Consider the following 20805-nt stretch of genomic DNA (forward strand, 5'->3'; position numbering starts at 1 on the left):
TCATCCTGGATTATCTAGATGGGCCCTAAATCCACTGATAAATGTCCTTAGAAGAGGCAAAAGAGGAGAAGACACAGACAGAAGGGGAAGAGGCCATGTGACCATCGAGGCAAAAACTGGAGTGATACCACCACAAGCCTAGGAAGCCAAGACATGCCAACAGCCACCAGAAGCTGGAAGAAGTGAAGAATGATTGTCCCCTAGAACCGCCAGAAGAGAGCCCTGCTGACACCTTGATTTCAGACTTATGACTTCCAGCACTGTGAGAGAATAAATTTCTGTTGTCTTAAGCCAGCTAGCTTGTGGTAATTTGTTACAGCAGCCACAGGAAACTAATACATCCCCATGCTGTAACTAGGAAGATTCAGCCTCAGGACCCTTCACCATCAGTGGACCCTTATGAACCAGAACACTTCCTTTCTGTTTAGAGGGTGTGACTGTAACAGAGGCAAGAAGCCAGGCTAGACTATCAGTGGATCCTTCTTCTTTGTACCGCTTGGCGTTGAAAGGACACCTTTGCCCACACCTAGAAAGCATATCACCAGAATGAAGCATTGGACAAATCAATGGAGCTGGGTCTTTGGCCAAGGTCCAAAGACTCTGAGAGTGAAGCTAGAATGCTGACAGGGCTCAGTGGGGACTAATGGTTTGGGAAGAGCAGGGAGGGCGGTGAGTTGTTCTATGGTGGTGGGCACAGATATGGCAGGGATGATTGTTGTTCAAACAGGATTCCTAACTCCAGTTTCCCAAAGGAGACTGTGGTGCTCTGGAACATTCAGCTTGGCTTTTAGGGTGGGCTTACTAGGGCTGACATACTGTGAGACTTCATTCACCAAGAGTTCCTTAAAGCACCCACTGTATGCTGGCTTTGTTCTGCACTCTACCCATCTAGGTATCTCCCAGAGCACAGTCAATGTCTACATTTCCGGACAGTGAGAAGCCAGCCCACCCCTGAAAGCATCAGTACTTGACCTTCAGGTTTGCACTGTGTGTCTCTTCCCTGGGGAAGCCTATAGGTAGGAAGCCTACCTATCCCTGTGGATGAGTCAGGTTCCTCTGTTAGACTGAGGCTTCTCTTTTGGAGGCCTGATCAACATTGTACTGTACTGATATAACTATCTTCACGAAAGAACATTCCACGCCTTTCTCCTGACTAGCTGTGAGCACCCCAGTAACTAGCCTGGTCCCTGGCTCACTGTAGGTGTCCAATAAGTAGTTGAAGAACTAACCAGATCAATTCTCAGGTCCATCTGAGTTTTCAAAAGGAGAACGATTTCACCTGGTAGTTTCAAATCCTCTGAGAGCACCGACAGCTAGGGGCCCAGGCTTAATCTCAAGAGAAGGAAATAGGATCAAAGGCGAAAGGCCCGGGGAATAAATAAAGCTGCATGTGGGAGGTAGAGAAGATGTCAACTCCAAACCCAGGGTTGCCAGAGGCCAAAATTTCACAACCCTCCCTCCGTGAGGAGGGATCCTTGTGCCAATTGGTTTAAGTCTTGGCCAAGATGGCATCCCATACTTCCTTTTCTATAACCCCGTCTCTCCCCCCAAAAACCTCCCCCTCCTGAACATGAATTTCACCTTGTGAATAGCATTTGGAGGGACTGGACTCTAACAACATCCGGAGTCTCATCAAAGTACAAAAGGGCACCTGACTTATCACAGGTTCTCCCCAAAGGGTCTTCGGCTTACGTTGGAACAAAAGAGGGACGTGGTAAATCAGGACTGTAGACTGGTTGCCACCAGACCTCCTCTGTAAAATAGGGAAATAACGGTGCTCACCTCAGATGGGAGAAAATTTGAGAATGAGGGCGAGCGCTCAGGGCAGTGCCTGGCTGCAGTCGCAGGAATAGCAGCGGCACGAACCACAGTTGTTCTTCTAACCTGTGCTATAAGGAGTCAGAAGGTCTCCTTGAATTGGGTGAGGGTGGGGCAGAGGAAGTGAGGAAGGAAAGTATCAAGAAAGAAAGGTACCCATTGAGTAGAGTACGGAAGGAGCTGGCCAATGAAGAAGGGTCTCAAGTCCCCTCGGCCTCCTTGTTCTGGGTCCTACCTCTTGCCTCTTCTCTGAAGCTCCATCAGGTAGACCCTGTTCCATTATGCTTGCCTCTTTCTTTTTATAAACACCTGCTCTAATGGACTAGCCTTACAGATTTGTTTATACTAACATGTAAATGACTGTTGGGGCTTTGCTCATTTGTATAAGGGGAAGGGCTTTCAGTTGAAATGAACACCATCGAGTGAGCGGGGGAGGCAGAGGGCCTTCTCAATGATTCAGAAAGCACAACGCCTATTCCATCCGGAAAACCAGCAGGTATTCTATAGTCTGGCTATGCCAGGTGGGGCAGGCCATTTTGGTTTGGTTAAACTGGCTGAGCAAATTCTGAACCCTCCATCCTCTTCCTGGAAGAAGGAAAGTAGGCAGGACCATGGTGGGGGGTGGGGGGAGAGGAGGACAAAGGATGCTAGACAGAGCAGAGGTACACAGAGCAGGAAGGGATGACTCCCTCCAAACGTGCTTCTCGGGGAAAGCAGCACTGCCAGGGGGAGAGCAGAACTCTCTGCCTCTAAAAAGCATGACTTTCAAGGTAATGGGAAGTAAGGGGTTCTAGCCTTCCAGCTCTTTGGGGTACCCTCAGACTCCTTCCATGGGCCCTCCCGCCCCATGAGACACTGCAGGTCATGGCTGGCATTTTCAAGAGAAGCCCATCTCATGGGCAGATGCAGTAACCTATAGTCAACCTGGATACTGCCTGGGCCTCCCCATCTGCCCTCCAGCCTGGTCCCAAAGTCAGGACTGGACCAGATTATGATGGGGAGTCGGGGGTCAGGTGGAGAATTCAGGTTACCAGAGATGGTCAGCACAGAGATCGTGGAAAGGACTGGTGGAGAATGCCACCTGTCCTCCCCACAGCATGGCCCCATCTAGCATGCTTCAGGACAGTATGATGCCAGAGTGCGAAGGGCCTGGCCTCCAGCAGCTCCTAGGGAAGGGGCTCCAAAACAGAAGAAACAGAGATGGGTCAGAGCCAGTCCTGGAACACAAACACCAGTATATTTTGTGTGCATGAATGTGAAAAGAAAGAGACAAAGAGACCAATGGAGACAGAGCAGGCAATGGGTGCACAAACCAGTCATGTATCCTTCTGAAGAGCTGCCATAGCTGGGAGACAGTCCCATCTGCCTCAAAGGCCCTTTTGTAGAGCAGGGACCTGCAGCTCTTCCAGGCCTGGGGTGGCCTCAGAGTAGAAGGTGCTTTCCCTGCCTTAGCCGTAAGTCCTCCAGGCCTGAGCCTCCCATTTTTCTGCCTCCCCTGTGGTGATGTCTGCATAGCCCAGAGCTCTATAAATACAGGTTCTCCTAACTGACCCACTCAGTGGCTGCCTCCCCAGGAGACCCATGCAGAAAGCGAGGGACCAGGACAAAAGGACTTCATGGGCACTCCCTAGGTATTATTGCTGTGAATAAGCATAGGCCATTGTGACTCACTGGCATCGGAGGGGACACAGCACAAGGGACAGGATGCCTAGCAGATGTCAGAAGCGATTCAACCATGCAGGGCAGCACATGGCGATCTGTGACTCAGAGATGCTGCCATGTCCTGTGGAGAGAGGCCCAGGACACAAGAGGTTCATAAAAAGGGATCAGATTCTCTGCTTTGCAGGGCTGGGATTACTCCAAACTCTGAGTCCTTGGGCACTATGGGATTGGGGCCCGGAAGACACACAGATCCTGTGGTCAAGCTCCCGGTCATCACCTCCCTTTGCTAGGGGCTCTGTGCCCTAAGAGGGAGAATAGGAGCCTCAGGGCACCTGGATGAAGCAGAAGCACAGTGCTCTGCACGTTGCCAGGCAGGCAGGTTTACTCGGGGACCTCTCGCACTTGGGAGTTTTTATAGGGCCCAGAGAGATAGTGCCAGGGAACAGACAGGGCAACCTCTGGAGCGGCCAGACCCAGCGGGCCACCCAAGGGCTTGCTCTGGCAGAGAATCATGGAGGCCTTGGGCTGGGAGACATCAACAAGCTGACCACCAGATTCTGTCGTGGAGGGGAGAGCAAAGGTGAGTAGTGTGGTCTAAGGGGCTTAGAGGGGTAGTGGGGTCCAGGAGACCGAGATAATGTGGATCAAGGGGAAAAGACCGAGGAAACAATTACTCAGACAGAACCGGGAACCAGACACTATTCTTCCTCTGGAATCCCCTCCACCTGTAGATGGAAAGCAATTGACCCCCACTGGAAGGCTGAACCCCTAGAACCCCCAAAGCCCTGGAATTGGGGCCACAGTAAAATCAAAGGTAGGGTTAACCCCTGCAGAATGTAGGTCTTGCCTGGACTGCAGGAGCCTGCCCAGGACATAGAGGCTGGGGATCGCCTTCAAACTGTCCTGGACAGGGTCACTGCAGAACACAACCCTGCCACAGGCAGAGTCTCCCAGCCTTTCTCCCAATCCAGGACACCACCCCTGCCCACCCCCAGCATCCCCACCCTGGCCTGTGCCCTAGCTGGTGCTGTCTGCACAGTCTAGGTGGAGCAGTACAGCAAGAAGAGGAGATTCTCTCCACAGGTCGTATTATCACTTTTAATGTTCTATAAAAAGGGAAAGGCTAATTTCTACCTAAGAGTCATAGTGTGGTCAAGAAGAGACCATGTACCATGGGATAGGCTGCGTTCTGATGGACCCCTCCCCTCAGGGAGTGGGCAGAGCTGGAAGTGGGCTGGAGTTAGGATTTTACCTGTCTACTGCCAGCAATGGACCTGTCACTGAGGAAGGCGGGGCAACCAAGATGACAATGCCCATGAACCCGGCAGGGTTAATACTGTTTAAGGAGCAAGCTCAGGGGGTCAGCTTTTCTGGGAGGGGTGAGGAGGGGGTAGCCCTGAGGAGGTTTTGCTGCAGGGCTGGGGCTATGGCAGAACCAGAACGGACCCATTCCCACTAAGGATGCTTCGAAGACCCTCCCAAAGCTGAAAGGCCCTCTTTTTCTCCCTCACTCAGTCTCCGTGACTCTCCAACACTGGATACCTGCTCCTCCACCTCCTAGAAAGCTAGACTGCCCCGGCTGGTTTGAAAATAAACCAGTCAGGTACCTTTACTGCCCAACTTCCCCCCTTCACACTGATTTGTCTCTAGGTCCCCATTGTTGATCCATGGGGCCCAAGATGGCCTGACTGTGCGTTGGGGGTGTCATTAGTTTTTAGCCACTGCAAGGAGGTGAGCACCAGGGGCACTGCCACAACCCCCCAGACCAGGGGGGGTGGGGAGGCATAAGGGGGGACTCCTCAGGAATCGGGCCATCGACAATAGTGGAGGGAAGGCTGCAAGAGGGTTGGAGGGGTCTGCTCAGGGTTCTATCTCTGGCAGCTGCTGTGTTGCCTAGGGAGTTGTGGGTGGGGCAGGTGGGGGGGTTACATGGATAAAGGGGCTGCTAGTGGTAAAGGCTTTGAAAATAAGAGAAAAGGGGGAAATGCCACCGAACACACAGGGATTGAAACCTCCAAAAGCCCAAGGTTGGTGGGAATCCAGCACCAGGGGGGGAGCCCCCGAAGGTCAAGGGATCAGCGTGGGACCCTGGGGGAGGGGAGAGGAGCCAAGGGAAGGCCTCCCAGCCCTTGCAGACCAGCACTCCTGCCCAGCAGCCTCCTGGCTGCCCAGTCTCTTCTTAGGCTGCAGCTCAGCAGGCCCCTGGGGGAGGTATTGGTTGCAAGCAAGCACCTGAATATTGCCTAATGGAACCAGCCGAAGCCCAACTAAACCAGGTGAGAGGGAGGCGGGTGGCCGCTGCAGCAGCCCGAAGCCTCCTCAGGCTTTGCCTCCCACCTTCTGCTCCATTCTGTGTCCCTTAGCCAGGACAGGGCCTGCTGCTTCCAAAGTCACCCACGTAGTCCAGTCCCGGTGTAGCCACAGGCCTCCCGCCCCTGAGCTGGGCTGACATCCACGGACCTTACCCGAAGTGCCCCTGCTGCCTCCACACCCCGCCCCCAAGACCTGACCACGCCCCCAACGCCCGCCCACAGTGGGCGGGGCATGGGGGCTCCGTGTGCCCTACGGGGTAGGGCTTGTGCTGTACAGAGGGGGCAACCCTGCCAGCTTGGTACCCTTGTCCACAGAATCCATGAGAGCCCCCCAGCCCCCCCCCCAGCTCAGTCAGTCTTGACGTGGCCGTTGGCCAGGGCCAGGGGGCCGCTGGGCTCCCCGGGCTCGGCGTTCTTGTCAAAGCGGAGGCGGAGGGTGTTGCGGATGATGAACTGCTCCATGATGAGGGCCCCGCAGAACCAGGGCACGGCGTACTCCAGGGTGATGAGGCCCATGAAGTCAAAGTCGAACTGGGAGTAGTCCCAGGGGCAGGCGTTGAACTGGCGCAGGATGAAGCCGGTGGTGAACTCCCACAGGTAGGTCCAGAGCGTGTAGATGAGGCAGCGCACCAGCAGCGGGCAGCGGCCGCGCAGGCGCAGGTACATGCGCTCCACGATGAGGATGGACGTGCCGTAGATGAAGAGCGCCCACACGCTCGTGACCCCCGGGAACTTCCAGTTAAAGTTCACCACGAATTCCCAGGCCGCCGTGAACATCACCTCGCAGAAGTAGCCATGGATGGCGTACAGGTACCAGCGGGACAGCGCCGTCAGGGGCTCTGCGGAAGCCATGGCGCTGACTCGGGGGGCTGGCTGTTAGGGACGCAAAGGAGACACAAGTGAGGGAGGAGGGGAGGGGGCAGGGCCACAGACTTGCCCGCCCCAAGTCTCTGGAGTGACCAGGCTGGAGGGGATTTCAAACCTGCCTCTACCTTTCTCTTTAGTTACTCATCATACTCCTAACCCTATTCCATGTTCATTACTTTATTTCATATTCCTTACCTGAGCCAGGTAGGCATGAGAAATAAAAGGTAGAAAACAAACAAACAGCCCCACTGGCTTCCTCTGAAATGCTACTCAAGTGCTACTTGAAGAGAGGTGTCTACTACACTCCCTATAATAACTTCTTAGGATGATTGGTAGTCAGTGGAAGAGTTGGCTGTCCTGGCCCACCAGTCACCCCCATTTCCAGGCTACTTGCTAATTTTTCACTAGGCCCGTCCACTGGGGTCCCCATCTCTTCCCCCACTTCTTCTCAAACTCAAGTGAGTTCCACATCACTCATACTTCTGAGCTCTTTCTAAGCAGCCCGTCACATGTGTCTTTTATGTGTGTGTATGTGAACATATACATAAAAGTTACCATTTTAACTGTTTTAAAGTATACGCTGAAGTGATATTAAGTACATTCTCATTGTTGTGCATCCATCACCACCATCCATCTCCAAAATGTTTTCATCATCCCAAACGGAAACTCCGAACTCATTAAACACTATCTCCCCATCCCCTCTCCAGCCTGTGGCAACCACTATTCTACTTTGTCTCTATGAATCTGACAACTCTAGGTATCTCATTTAAGTGGAGTCATGCAGTATTTGTCCTGTTGTGACTGGCTTATGTCACTGAGCCTAACGTCTTCATGGTTCATCCATGTTGTAGCATGTGTCAGAATTTTCTTCCCTTTTTAAGGCTAAATAATATTCTATTGTGATCTACCTAGATATATTTTATCAGTTCATCCATTAATGGGTGTTTCCACCTTTTGGCTATTGTAAATAATGCTGCTCTGAACATGGGTGTACAAATACCTGTTCAAGTGTCAGCTTTCAGTTCTTTTGGGTATTTACCCAGAAGTGGAATTGCTGGATCATACGGTAATTCTGCTTTTATTTTCTGAGGAGTGGCCTTGCTGTTTTCTACAGCAGCTATACCATATTACATTCGCACCAGCAATGCACAAGGGTTCCAATTTCTCCATATCCTTGCCAGCACTTATTTTCTGGTTTCGTGATGATGGCCATTCTAATGGGTGTGAAGTGGTTGCTTATTGTGGTCGCATTTGTTTTTAACTGCTCCATTAAGTGGGGTTTTGGTGTTGAGTTTCGATATTGAGAGGATACCAGTGGGCTGACAGAGGAGAGAGTCCTCCCCTTTACTTCTCATTCCCTTCCGATCCTCTCTTTTAAACCCCACTGGCGTTCAAGGCCCCATCATGCTTCTCCGAAGACTGGCCTGGCCCTCCACCAGCGACTGTGTGGACCACTCATTTGACCCTTTACTCAATGCCACCCCTAGTTACTATCCAGCCAGCCTGTGTACTCCTTGATGGCAGCAACTCTCTCCCGGTCCTCTGTTCTGTGGCCTTGGTACAGTCCTCCCCTGAGCAGGCGTTCTCTAAATGACACGTCATTTATGTGGAGGGTGGGGTGGGAGAGTTCAGGGTTATACCAAGAACGGGCAGGCAGAGCAGGAGAACATGAACCCCAGCTCTGCCAGCTGCCAGTGGACTCCAGGCTGACACCTCTGGCAGTCCTCTCTCCGAGGTGGTAGAAGGGACAGAGGTTAACAAGATGACATTTGCAGTCTGCCCACCTGTCTGGGAATCCCAGCCTTACGTTTCAGCTAAAGCAGACCTAGTCACAATAATGCCTACCCATGCACATTGCCTGGTGGTCTTCCAATCACTTTCATTCACATTTTGTCATTGGTTCTTACTAAATTAAGACTCGTGTGAAGGGCAGGTAGTTTGACTTCCATTTTTTAAGAGAGGTAGTTGAAGCTCAGAGAGAAGTCATTTGCCCCATATCCCAGGGCCACTGAATGGAAGAGGTGAGACTAGAATCTGTATCTTTTGATTTCGACTTCAAAACTCATCATACTTCAGCCATCTCCTAGACATGCGTGCCTAATGTCACTCCCCTGCTCAAAAACATTCAGTGGTTCCCCATTTTCTAATGAAACGCTGCAGTGTCCTTGGCCTGGCATTCAAGACTCTCCCTGATCTCACTCCAATCTACTTTTTCAGCCTAATTCTCACAGTCCAGCTCTCCACGTCTTACCACCATCCCATCTATTGTGTTTTATGTGCCTTTCTCCTCTTGCCTCCACAAGTACAAACCCAGCTTACAGGTTACCTTCAGAACAAGATCTTTTTCATCCTCCCAGCCACAAATCCTTTCTTCCTCCCCTGAATATCCACAGCATGTACTCTGTCTCTCTTTGGTACAGATGATTTTGTTTCACTATGTTGATAACTTTCAGTCCCCAGCCAAACAGCTTTCCTGTGTTCTACACCTATTTACCCCACTCCTTCCCGAACACCTCCACCTAAGTGTCGCATAGGCACCTCATATTCCTTTCCTAAATCAAACTCATTATCTTCCCCCCCAATATCTCCTATGACCCCCATCTTTTTTTTTCTTTTTTTTTGGAAATTAGAACACTTTGTGCAACGTTTTGGTCCACTCTTAGCTTCTTTTTTCTTTTTAAATTATGCAATTAAAGGAGCACCCAGCACACAACTCAACACAGAGAGTGTGGGAGGACCGGCCGGTGATAGGAGCCCAGGCCTCTGGTCTCAGGCTCGAGCTGCCCTCGCTGCTCCGGCCACGGCACCGAACTGCAGCCCCTCAGGGCCCGGGAGGGGGAAGGGGGAAGGTGGTTCCAGCCCCAGCAGCTTTCCCGTCCCTACTGGTGCCCGACTGTCAGCGTGTCTTGTCCCACACCTGTGGCCGGGAGGGGACCACTTGTCCTCTGTCCAGCAGAAGGGCTGGTCACCTTCCCTTGCTGCGAGGCGAGTACGGAGGGCCTCCCGCTGGAGGTGCTGCCTCAGGCCAGGTCACCCAGGTCCACCTCAGGGATCGTATGACCCCCATCTTGATTAATGGTACCACCATGCACCCAGTTAGCAGAGAGAGGTCATTCCTGCTTCCTCTGCCACTTCCCCCCTTTAACCTGAACTCCCTGAAAGTAAGGACTTTGATTCAGCACTGCATCCCCAGGTGCCTAGAATAGTGCCTTGCACACAGTAAGCATTCAGTTCAAGAGTGAAGACATTCTTGGGACTTCCCTGGTGGTCCAGTGGTTGAGTCAGTCTTGCTGTGCAGGGGACGCTGGTTCGATCCCTGGTCGGGCAACTAAGCCCACACGCGCAACGAAGAGCCCGTGCACCACAACGCAAGGTGCCGCGAGTGTCACAACTAAGACCCGACGCAGCCAATAAAGAAATAAATATTTTTTAAAAAAAGAATGAAGACATTTCTGTCACTCAGCAATTGCTACATAACAAATCATCCCCAAACTCAATGGCTTAAATAAACTCTCATTTATTATTACAACTCACGTGCCTGTGGGTTGGCAGATCTTGGCTGGCCTCAGTCACAAGGCTGTGAGTCATCTGGGGGCTCTGTCCTATGCTTGGCTGGGATGGCTCTGCTCCACTTGCCTCTTGTCCTTCTTCTGGGCCTAGTGGACTAGCCCTGGTAAGGTCTTCTCATGGCAAGGGCGGAGGCCCAAGAGCGAGCAACCCAACTGCACCGGTGCTCTTCAATACTGGTTAAGTTGTTAAGTCACACCCACTAACATCTTGTTGGCCCAAGCAAGTCACATGGCAAAGCCACCAAGTCAGCCATTAACTCCTATCCTTTCTACCTCTTAAACATCTTTGAAATCCATCTCCTCCTTGTCATTCCTCTTTCTCATTCCTGCTCGAGTTCAAGCCCCATCATCTCTCACCTGGATGACCCCAATGGTCTCTTACTTAGCCAGTCTCCCAGCCTTGCCTTGCTCCTTTCAATTTACTCATCACTACTGTGAAAGAGTGTATAGAAACAGCAGTCTTTCTAAAATGCACATCCAATGTTTCTCCCCACTTAAAGCCCATTAGTGGATCTTTAACATCTACAGAGTAAGGCTCAACACCTAGGCATGACTGGCAAAGCCCATTGTGATCCACTTCTGCTTTGGAGCCTGTCCTCCAGATCTCTCCATGGCTGTTTTTGCTACTTGGGGTGCCCTTCCCCCACCCATGGCCTGCGAAGCCATAATCCTCCTTCAAGATCCAGCTCCTCTTCTGTGAAGACTTTCCTAAACACCTGCAGCTCTGGAGCTGTCCACTGCCCTGTCCACCTCTGCACCCCATTCACTTCTGTGATAACAGTTAGCATTTGGCTTTGCCATGATTCCTCTGGAGGCCAGCACTGGTAGCCACCTGATGAATGTTTAATACAACATTAAGAGAAAAATGCAGGATTCAAAGTGGAATGCTGAGTATGATTCTGATTTTGCAAAGGCATACATACATGTAAATATCAAAAAAAAAAAAAAAATTTAGCCACAATCGTCTCCAGATGGTGACATCATAAGTGATTTTTATTTCCATCTTTATACTTTTCTGTAGACTCTAAAATTTTTTTCTAACTAGTATGTATAACTTTTATAAAAATAATGGTATCTCAAAAACATTTGTTTTTGTTTGTTTGTTTGTTTTATTTTCTTTTTTTGGCCACGCAGCACGTGGGATCTTAGTTCCCCGACCAGGGATCGAACCCGCACCCCCTGCAGTGGAAGCGCGGGGTCTCAACCACTGGACCGCCAGGGAAGTCCCTTAAAGCTATTTGTTGAATGACTATATATTAATCATCTTAGCGCCTCGTATATAGAAGATGCTCAGTAAATTTGCCAGACAAATGAACTTAAGGAAACCTGAAATTGTGTAAAATTAATGCCCATTCTTCCCTCCTGAGCCATGCCCGACAACAAACCATGACTCACAGGTGTGAATGGTGTGTAGGGTTAAGTGCAGAGGCTCCAGATCCTAACTGCCTGGGTTTGTGCTGTGGACGATAATACCCCCCACCTGTGGGATCTAGGGCACATTACCTGACCTCTCTGTCTCAGTTTCCTTATAAGTAAAGTGAGAATAAGAAGAGAAACTACCTCTGAGGGTTAACAGTGAGGATGAATGAGCTAAGAGATAGCCACTACTAGGGATACAGCAAATGCTCAAAAAAGGACGGCTTTCATTTCTGGCACAGAGCCAGGATTCCTGGTCGGCTTCTCCCTCCCACCTGTGGCAGGGTCTTTCTGCCCCTGTCCTCACTAGCAGCCGGGCAGCCTTCTGTGCCAAGCAAGTCAGGTCTTCACCTCCACCCAGAGCACTAACCCGGCAGCCAAGCTACCCATGAAAACAGTAATCACACATACAGCCCATGGAACAAAAACCCAGCTGAGGAGAATCGACGTGAGCTTCCAGCTCCCGTGTGGCTGAGGAGGTTTGGTGAAAGGGGAGGGGTCTCAGAACCAGCCCTGTGAGGGCCTGGCTTTAAGAGAAGTGTGAGTGAAAGGGCCAGCATTCCTGGCACAGTTTCTCAAGCTCTCGTTTTATCCTGAACTCCCAACAGGTTGCTAAGCTCTGCCCAGAACAGAGCTTGGGCTCCAGGGAAACTCACAGAGGAGCGAGGAGGGGTCCGCAGTCCGAGGTGGGTGGACAGTGGTGGCCTGGAGACCCCTCTGCCTCCTGCCCAACTCAGGGTCCTCTGAACGCAGGTCTGTCCACCTGACAGGCACTCGTAGCCCTGGCCCCTCTGTCCCCCAGGATCTGGAGAAGGCACTTCTTCAGACGTGCTCTTCAGCAGCCTCATGTAACTGGTGGAGTCATCACTGTGGTCAGTCCCCTTCTTGATGCTGTTTTTAAGACCCTACTCTCCTTGCCTCTTGGTCTGATCTTTTGGGGAGGCCAAGAATGGTTTCCCAGTCGGTTACAGATCAGAGGCTCCAGCCACACCCACCCCCCGGAGCAGGTGACTTGGAAGAGTTGGACGCCCAAACCCTATGGAACAGGAGCAAGATTAAAGCAGTAGCTGTCAGAGGGAGAGAGGGCAAGCTGCTGAACAGAAGAGAGGATGTGGGGAGAGAGAACAGGGCAAGCCTGAGGCCTGGATTCTGTTTTTAGAATCTCCGTGCCTGGAAGAACACGGGTAGGTGGAGGGGAAGCATACCTAGGCGAGGTCAGGTGATGTCTGAGAAGACCTGGACTGGTCCACGGAAGATGAATGGGGTAGAGCTGGCGGGGGCCAGGAGGCCGGGGTGAGGACAGGGACGGGGATGTGAGGCAGTGTCGTCAGGTGGGATGGCAGCTCACACTGTGATGGGACAGATGCTAAAATTAAAGGCAGGCATTGGCATGGGTGGATTTTCAGAACTCCACTCCCCAAACCCACTTGTAATAGTCACAGGAGCTGTGCCTGAACTTTGAGCTAGGACAGGCTCCCCTCCCTCTGCTGTGCCCAACAGCCCCCATCCCTGCCTGGCCTCCCCCAACCTGAGCCCTTTGCCCCAGACCCTTCCAGTACCTCCTTGTTCAGCCCTGGGATCGGAGCCCCGGGTATACCTGCATCAAGAGGAAGCAGCAGTTCACGGGATGTTGCTTCTTTCTCCTGGTGACAGGCATAACCATCCTGAGGACCGTGACACAAAGATGGGACAGCCCAGGAAGGAAAACTCAGGGTGGAGTAGAGAGGAGAGCGTGGGCAAGACTGAAAGCAGAGAAAAGAATTTGCAGAGCAGTGGATGGTTTCACAAGCGGGATTTTAGGGAACAACACTCAAGTACAAGAGCCCTCATGTGTGATCAAAGAGCCAGGCACACGGAGTTCCAGCAAAGGGCCAGAGCCCAAGGAGAGTCATCAGGACAGGGCACTGCCCCTGCAAGGAGACAGGTGGGGGAGGGGGGAGGGCTGGCTTTCAGAGCGCTGCTCCCTAGGAGTATCTCACCTGCTGCTCTTGGAACCTGCTGAGCTATTCCTTAGGGTGAGCAGTTGAGAGGAGCGAAGAGAATGCCATAAAAGTCCAAGACAGGCTGGAGGCAAAACCAGATGGGACGATTGTTCTTGGTTTTGCCAAAAACCCCCATCTTGTAGCATCTTAACTTCCTGGAACAACACGGCAACTCTGGGAATTTTTGTCCAGAGAAGCATCTTGCTAGAAAATCAGGATTCCCCTTCCATGCAGACAGGCTGGGCAAGCCTTCCTCTTTCACCTCATTTACTTCCCAAATTTCACTCCCCATCCCCAGGCAACAAAACCATTACAGTTAATTAATACCACTGCTCTGGAGAGATGCACAGGCCTTCCAGGGGTCTCTGAGGACAAGGCATTGGGGGCACAGCTTGAGCAACCCTGAGTGCAATCACCTGGTGGGGTAGTGGAATTAATGAGGGGTGGGCGGTTGCCCTTCCCTCTGGGTGCCAGATGCAAGTTCTGAAACAGTCCTGAGCTTCCCCTGTGGTCATCAGGTTGAGGAGGAGGAAAACATGGGCTTGCTTCCGGGCCAGAAGGGAAGCAAGTGGGGGAAGATACCCGTGGTCACTGGCTTGCCCAAATGCCATAGAGTTCCACCCTCTCTTGCTGTGGGCGCCCCCCCCCCCAGGAAAGCTCCCTGGGATGGTCCTCCTGCCACTTCCCAAGTCACAGTAATAATCAGGCACTCTTCTCAGCACTTTCCATGTATTTACTCAGATAATCTTCGAGCCCATTTCACAGATGGGGAATTTGAGGCAGAGAAAGCCTAGAAAATTAGCCTAAGTTCTTACAGCTCCACAAGGCAGAACTGGGATTCAAACCCAGCTCCAGAGCCTTCACTCGCAGTCAGCACATTGCACTGTTCTTGAGCCTGACTACAGGCTCCTTTGAGGGCACTACCGTTTTCTGAGTTTCTGCTTGTGGAAGGCTGAGACGGTATATGGAGAGACAACAGGAAGCAAGAAGGATGTGAGCTTCTCGGTAGATCATCAATGAAGCCCAGAACTGGTGTCAGAGCTCCTGAAGGCTCTCAGTCTATTCTGAGAGGCCAAGTTCTGTTCTGAAGCCACGTTCTGGCAGCGTCCACACGAAGGTCCTCCACGGTCACGGCTGACCCTCACAGGACCATGGCAGCAGCCACCCCTTTGGACCTTAAGGCACGTGCCATTCAAAGACCTCTCACCAGGACACACATTACCCAGAGCCTCCCCGACTGCCAGCCTGCCCCAATGCTGCCGGGAATCTCAGATGCCCCAGCCCTGCCATGGAAACGCCAGCGAAGAGCAGTGGCCAGCGTACAGGCTGCCCAGAGAAGCCCTGTGCCTACAGCAGCAACAGCAGCCAGAGTATCAGAAGCAACCGATCCGTGCAGGGCAGCAGGCCGGGGAGGATTTCAGACAGCCTCAGATGCTGAGCAAATCCCAGCTGGCAGGTGCAGTGGGGGCAAGTGGGCTTGGGGAACGGAGTCAGCCTGGCACAGAGGCTTACCAGGGCTCAGGCAGCAAAAGGCAGCCTGTGGGTGGGGACTGCAGGCTGGGGTTCCTGTGCGTTGCCTGCAGGACCCTTCCCAGACTTTACATGGCTGCCTCTCTGTTGTCATTGAGATCTCAGCTCAACCATCACCCCTCAGAGGAACCTCTGATCCAAAATAGCCTCTCCGTCACTCACATCATCCCATTTTAGTCATAGCGCTTTCACTTTCTGATATTTTGCTACTTGTTCATTGTCTGTCTCCCCCAATTGGAGTGAAAGTTCCACAAGAGCAGGGCTCTGCCTTGTTCACTGCTGGGTAACTAGTGCCTCGAACAGTGCCTGGCAGTAAGACCCACTGATACCTGTGAACGAATGGATTTATGAACGAATGAATGGGCCCAAACAGGCACAGGCCGTTAAACGCTGATGAGAGCAGGTATAAAGAACTAAAGAGCTCAGCTTTTCTCTTCTCCTCTTTCTTGGGAAATATAGCCTTTAAAATTTTTTTATATATAGCATTTTAAAATGTCTTTCTTTTTCCTGATTACAAAAATGACATTTGCTCACAGTTGAAATTTAAACACTGCAGAAAGGAATGACATAGAAAGCAAAAGTCCCCCATCATCCCACATCTTAGAGAAAATCACTTTTAATGGTATGTTGTGTACTCATTGAGATTTAATTTAGTTTTAAAAGAAACAAATCCATGCATCATAGAAAGAAAAGGCATTCATAATTCCAGCAAACTAGCAGCCATTATCTTTTCCCCTTTGCGATCTTTTCTCATGTGTTTATTTTACAAGTTACCATAATGTACTTATCCTGTAACCTCACACTTTCACTCATTACATCATAATCATTTTTCCAAGTTGTCACATTTCCTATGTTCTGCTTATTATAATGGCTGTGTAATATTCCAACAAGTGGAAATCTATAATTTACTTAACCTAGCTGTTCAACAAAGGGAGAACAACTGTTTCCCATTTCTACTCTGACAATGACACCACAAGAACATCTTTTTTATGCCTGTAACAAGAGAATTCAGCCCTTTTCTTTGCTGGAACTATTTCCTAATGAAAGATTTCTTAATGAACAATTCTACAAGTGGTATCACTGAACAAAAGGGTACAACTGTTTTAAGGCTGATGATGTAGGTTGTTCTGGGGAATTCTGTGTAATGCGGGGAATAGGTCTCCGTCTGAGTCACCGCGTTCCCATAGTGGACTCCACGACCATCTCTCCACCCCCCACCCCACTCCCACAGTCCAGGCTCTCTCACACCACCCCGGCTATAAATCAACTCGGTAACACACTTCCTGAAAGACCCTCCAATCACAAACTGATTTTGCAAGCCTCGGCTGACTGAAAAATAGATTCTAGCCTTGAGTTTTAAACTCTCAACTAGAAGTGGAGTCAAGATCTATCTAAAGCTGAGAAATACCCGGTTACCCTTTCCCTCTCTGCTAACTCCTACATAAAAGCTAAGGGCTCTGGGCTCCCATGGACCAGTCCAACAGCTCCTAAAACTTGTCCAGTCAAGAGTGCAAACCCACCAGCGCTCCCTGCCCTGGTTTCCGAGGGAGCTCTCTGCCTGCTGGCCCCCGGTCCCACAGTGGGACTGTCTGCCCTCTTCAGACAGAACAGCCTTTAGGCCGGACAGCCTCTGGGGCTTGGGAGAGCAGCCAACTGTCATTTTTTAAAGCATCATCAAGGAAAAGCCAGAGGCCGAGGCTGGAAAGAAAGGCTATGTGAGGACAGGTGAGACTCCCCAGCCAGGGGGCCCCTCGCCCTACATGCCGCTCCTCTGGACTGAGGAGGAGATATGGCTGAAACATGGCAGAGGCAGCAGAGAACTTGCTCCTCCTGACCCCCTGGTGGCCACGTTTCTGGCAGCTAAGGCACCACAAAGCCTTCACCATCCAGTGCCCTGGATGCTCTACCCAAGGCCACACAAACCACTCATGGCTTCTGGGCAGAGTCTGGAAGCCTAGGTGAGATCCATTTCCCACTGCACAGAGGTAAAGCCCGGGGCCCAAAGCACCCATGAGCATACAGATAAAGGGAACTGGGGAAGATGCCATCTAAGTGCTGGGTGTCTCCCATCACTCATGTCAGCCCATCTGGGTCTGACCCAGTTCTTAGAGGCCATGTGGCCATACGATGGCTCTAGCACGTGACATGGCCTGAAACTGCTGGAAAACCCCCTCCAATTCCAGGACCATAGCCCTGTGACAGGCCCTTGGACCGGAAGCAGGCTCAGAACTGCTGAGGCAGGAAGGGCCAGTGATCCCCTGGGAGCCAGTAACATACTCACCTATCACACCCTTGAGCGCGCGGCTCCGAACAGACATCAGGAACACTGTCCAGGAGCGTCCCGGGTTAACCTTTGTCCCGGTGCCTGGCTGGGCCTCGGTGCCATTCTCAACAGTGTGGGCACGCATCAGCCCCAGGGCTCAGCTGATCCTCGGCTAGTGGATGGATGGCTTCCATTTGTCCCTGGAATTAAAGAGGAGGAGTTCATTAGCTTCAACTGCCCCCAGCTCCGAGCCACCAGGCCAGCCAGAGAGGCAGCCTCAAGGCAAACACCGCAACTCCGGGCTCCAGGCTCAGCCCCAGACACTCATCACACCCAGGCCATGGGGCCTCTCCTGGAGCCTGTCACCTCCTCTCTGCCCTCCTGCTTGTCCAGGTCTGGTTAATCCGGAGATGAGAGCCCGGAATGGATCCCAGGCAGTTCACATGGGGGCGAGGGCTCGGTGCTTCTTGTGCCATGAGTGAATGTGTGCACACTTGTGAATCTGAGCAGGGATATAATTTTAGAATCCAGCTCCATTCTCAATTTAGCTTCAAATTACACTCTCACCTTCACCCTGTAGTGGGTACATCTGTTCTCAAGGGCAGTCAAGAACCTCACGGAAGACAGACGATGTAGAGCATTTGTTTTAGCATTTGGGGAGCCAAGCACAACTACACCTGCAAAAACAAGCACGCCAACAAAACGTGTGCTAAAACCCTCTACCCACAATCCCACTACCCTCATATTTGTTTCATTTTATTATTATTGTCGAGACCCTTCCTATTAACATCGGTAACCGACTACAAGCTGATACAAAGCTGACTTTATAATGCCCCTTGCCACATACATATTTTTAATAGAGCCCTAAGACTTGACCATCTGATAGAGACTTCGACATTTTTTTGCTTTAATATGAAGGTGCTGAAGCTTCCCCGAAAATCCCTTGGATAAACTGTACCTTCTGCACGAGCCCAGGGACAGAGATCAGATCCAGCCCAGCCCTACAGAGGGAAGGACGGCTGCTCAGGAGCTGAGCACAGTGTGTGACGGGGGTGGGAACTTCCCCCGTCCCCCAGTGGACGGCCAAGCAGGGTGGACCACAGAGGCACCACCTGTGCTGATGGCCACCCTCCTCCCTCCCCCAACCCCCCAGGCTCTCTGAGCAGGGGTGACTCGGGCCTTTGCTCCCGAAGGTGACAACTTTCGAGGCAGCAGGGGAGCCAAGAGAAGTGAAAGCGCAGGGGTTGGGGACCTGAAATTCACTGTGTGCACATGTGCTTGCAGGCAGGGAGGGCATGCACCCCCGGGTCTCTCCCCTGGGCCTCTGCACTGAGAGAAGTGAAGGACAGAGGGGGTGCAGTGCTGCGGGCCGCTGTGCTCTCCTGGCCTCTGTCCCTTCCCAGCTCCTCCACAAACAGGAGCCCCCAACTCTGCCCAACCTGTCCACACCCCTCCCTTCTCCCAGCCTGCCGGGCCGTGATCACCCTGGAACATACCTATCAGGGGCATGTCCAGCGCGCCCTCCACCCCCAGCACCACCATGACCCTGTGCCTGGGGAGTTTGATCCCCCCCACGGGCACTTCCCCTTCTCTGGGCCCTAAGCAGGCCGCATTAACAGTACTAGTCAAAACCAAACAGAAACCAAAGCCCACATCCTGGCAGCACAGCCTGCTGGTCGCCACAGTTAGCCCTGGGGGCCCGAGGCTGGTTAGGGTGCTGCGCTGGCAGATGAAGCGCGGCAGTCAGAACAGGCTCCCTCCCGGGGCCAGCCTCATGCTGGACACCTCTTGCTTCCTGGTCTGCAGGCTCTTCCCCCAGGGAGCTGGGCGGGGTGGGGGTGGGGGTGCTGGACAAGGAGGTGATGGGGTCCCACCTCTGCCTCCAAGTGCACAAGCTGTCCCCAGACCTCTCTGACACCCTCTGGCCCCTTAGACCGGGTCCCAGCGTGTAGGGGGCATGAGGCTCCCTTGAGGACAGCATGACCTGAACCAGAAGTTTTTGGAGTAGAGGAATGTGTGAAGAGCCCTTATACAACTAACATGTGGTAGTACTTGTACTTTTTCAAGTGTATCATCTCTCGTAATTCTCCCCAGACTCCTGCAGGGAAGGCAGGAATTATCCTACCTCCCCACCCCCACCCTGTCCCCAGCCCTGCTGCATTTTAAAGATGAAAACACTGAGTCTCAGGATATTAAGAGATTAGGCTAAATCCATACATTTGTTTCAAACCCTGGTCCTCGGGCTCCAGAGTCACCCCTCTTGCCATGTAGCATACCTTCAAACTGCTTTCCATCCCAATCTCATTCTCAAGGCACACATCTGCATGCACTCATCCTTCATTCAGTGTAATCTACTTAGTCCATCCTGTAAGCAGCTTATTTGTAAACGTACAGCCAAGTCTGTCCATCCAGCTTCTCCTTCAACATGTCCCGATGCCCCAGAAGCTTGAAGGAGCAGAGACCACCATGCAATTTCAAGCCCTCTCTAACTGCCCTCCTCTGCAGCCCACCATACCCACTCCTCCTTTGAGACCCTGCCCCCTCTTCATTCCTTTGTGATGCCATGCTCCCACAGCCCCCCAGTTATTCCATCACTGATGTTCCCACAGGACTTTGAACAGCCTCCTATTGAAACATACTGCCCCATCTTAAAATGATTACGTGTCTGTTTCCCCCTCCACATGATGAATTCCTTGAGACCATGAAACTTCTGTAGGATAGAGGGACAAGCAAGGTAGAGAAGGATCCAACTAAATTACTGGGTGATTGCAACATCCAGTGTTATTAACCAAACATAATGATGTCTGGTGTTCTTCTCTAATTTTTAGGCCACCATCATGGAAGGGTTCTCTCCCACAAAGCACCATAAACGTTGGTTTACAATGGGCAGGGCTGTCTCTGCAGACCAGGGAAGAAAGGAGGGTGCTCACTATCCTTTCTCCCACCTCCAAGAGCCATCACCCAGGCTGAGAGGTGAGGATAGATGGGGTGAGTGCCTTGGGTCTGGACAGTACAGAAGACATGTCACATGAGGAGGGATGGGGCAGGAACAGAGCGTCCTAGGCATCCCGGGAGACACCACAGGCTTTCACATGGGCAAGGAGCCAAGCTCAGGTTCAGGTCAGAGAATAACAGTGCCTATTCTGTTATTTCTACAATGTGCTGGCACTCTCAAAAGAAGCATCCGGTTTTCATATATGTAGGATTCATTTCCCAGAGAGGTTTAACCAGCAGCTGCTGGCAGGAAATTCCCTCTGCATCATTCTCTCTCCTCCCCTATAACTATTTAAGGTAAGCTGGGCTTGCAGGATTGAATCTCTGCTTCTCTGACCGGAACCTCAAAATCAAATCTACCCCCATCCACCACCCTTCTCTATGGGCTGGAA

General features: G+C 51.8%; 1 protein-coding gene across 3 annotated transcripts in view; it reads right to left on the reverse strand.

Annotated features, from left to right (window-relative positions):
* Positions 1-3041: 3041 nt before the first annotated feature.
* Positions 3042-20805, reverse strand: part of TMEM229B (transmembrane protein 229B) — a 39326-nt gene continuing 21562 nt past the window's right edge. Inside the window, exons 1-3 of one of the 3 annotated variants that reach the window (XM_036841273.1) lie at positions 17987-18042; positions 17438-17619; positions 3042-6665 (exon numbers count right to left, since the gene is read on the reverse strand). In XM_036841273.1, the coding sequence (XP_036697168.1) occupies positions 6141-6644 (504 nt within the window). In that variant the 5' untranslated portion in view covers positions 6645-6665; positions 17438-17619; positions 17987-18042 and the 3' untranslated portion in view covers positions 3042-6140. Of the gene's footprint in view, positions 6666-17437; positions 17620-17986; positions 18043-20805 lie in introns of those variants that run through there. The other 2 variants (XM_036841274.1, XM_036841271.1) reach the window with 2 other exon arrangements.

The sequence above is a fragment of the Balaenoptera musculus genome, chromosome 2 (assembly GCF_009873245.2).
Source record: "Balaenoptera musculus isolate JJ_BM4_2016_0621 chromosome 2, mBalMus1.pri.v3, whole genome shotgun sequence".
NCBI lineage: Eukaryota > Metazoa > Chordata > Mammalia > Artiodactyla > Balaenopteridae > Balaenoptera > Balaenoptera musculus.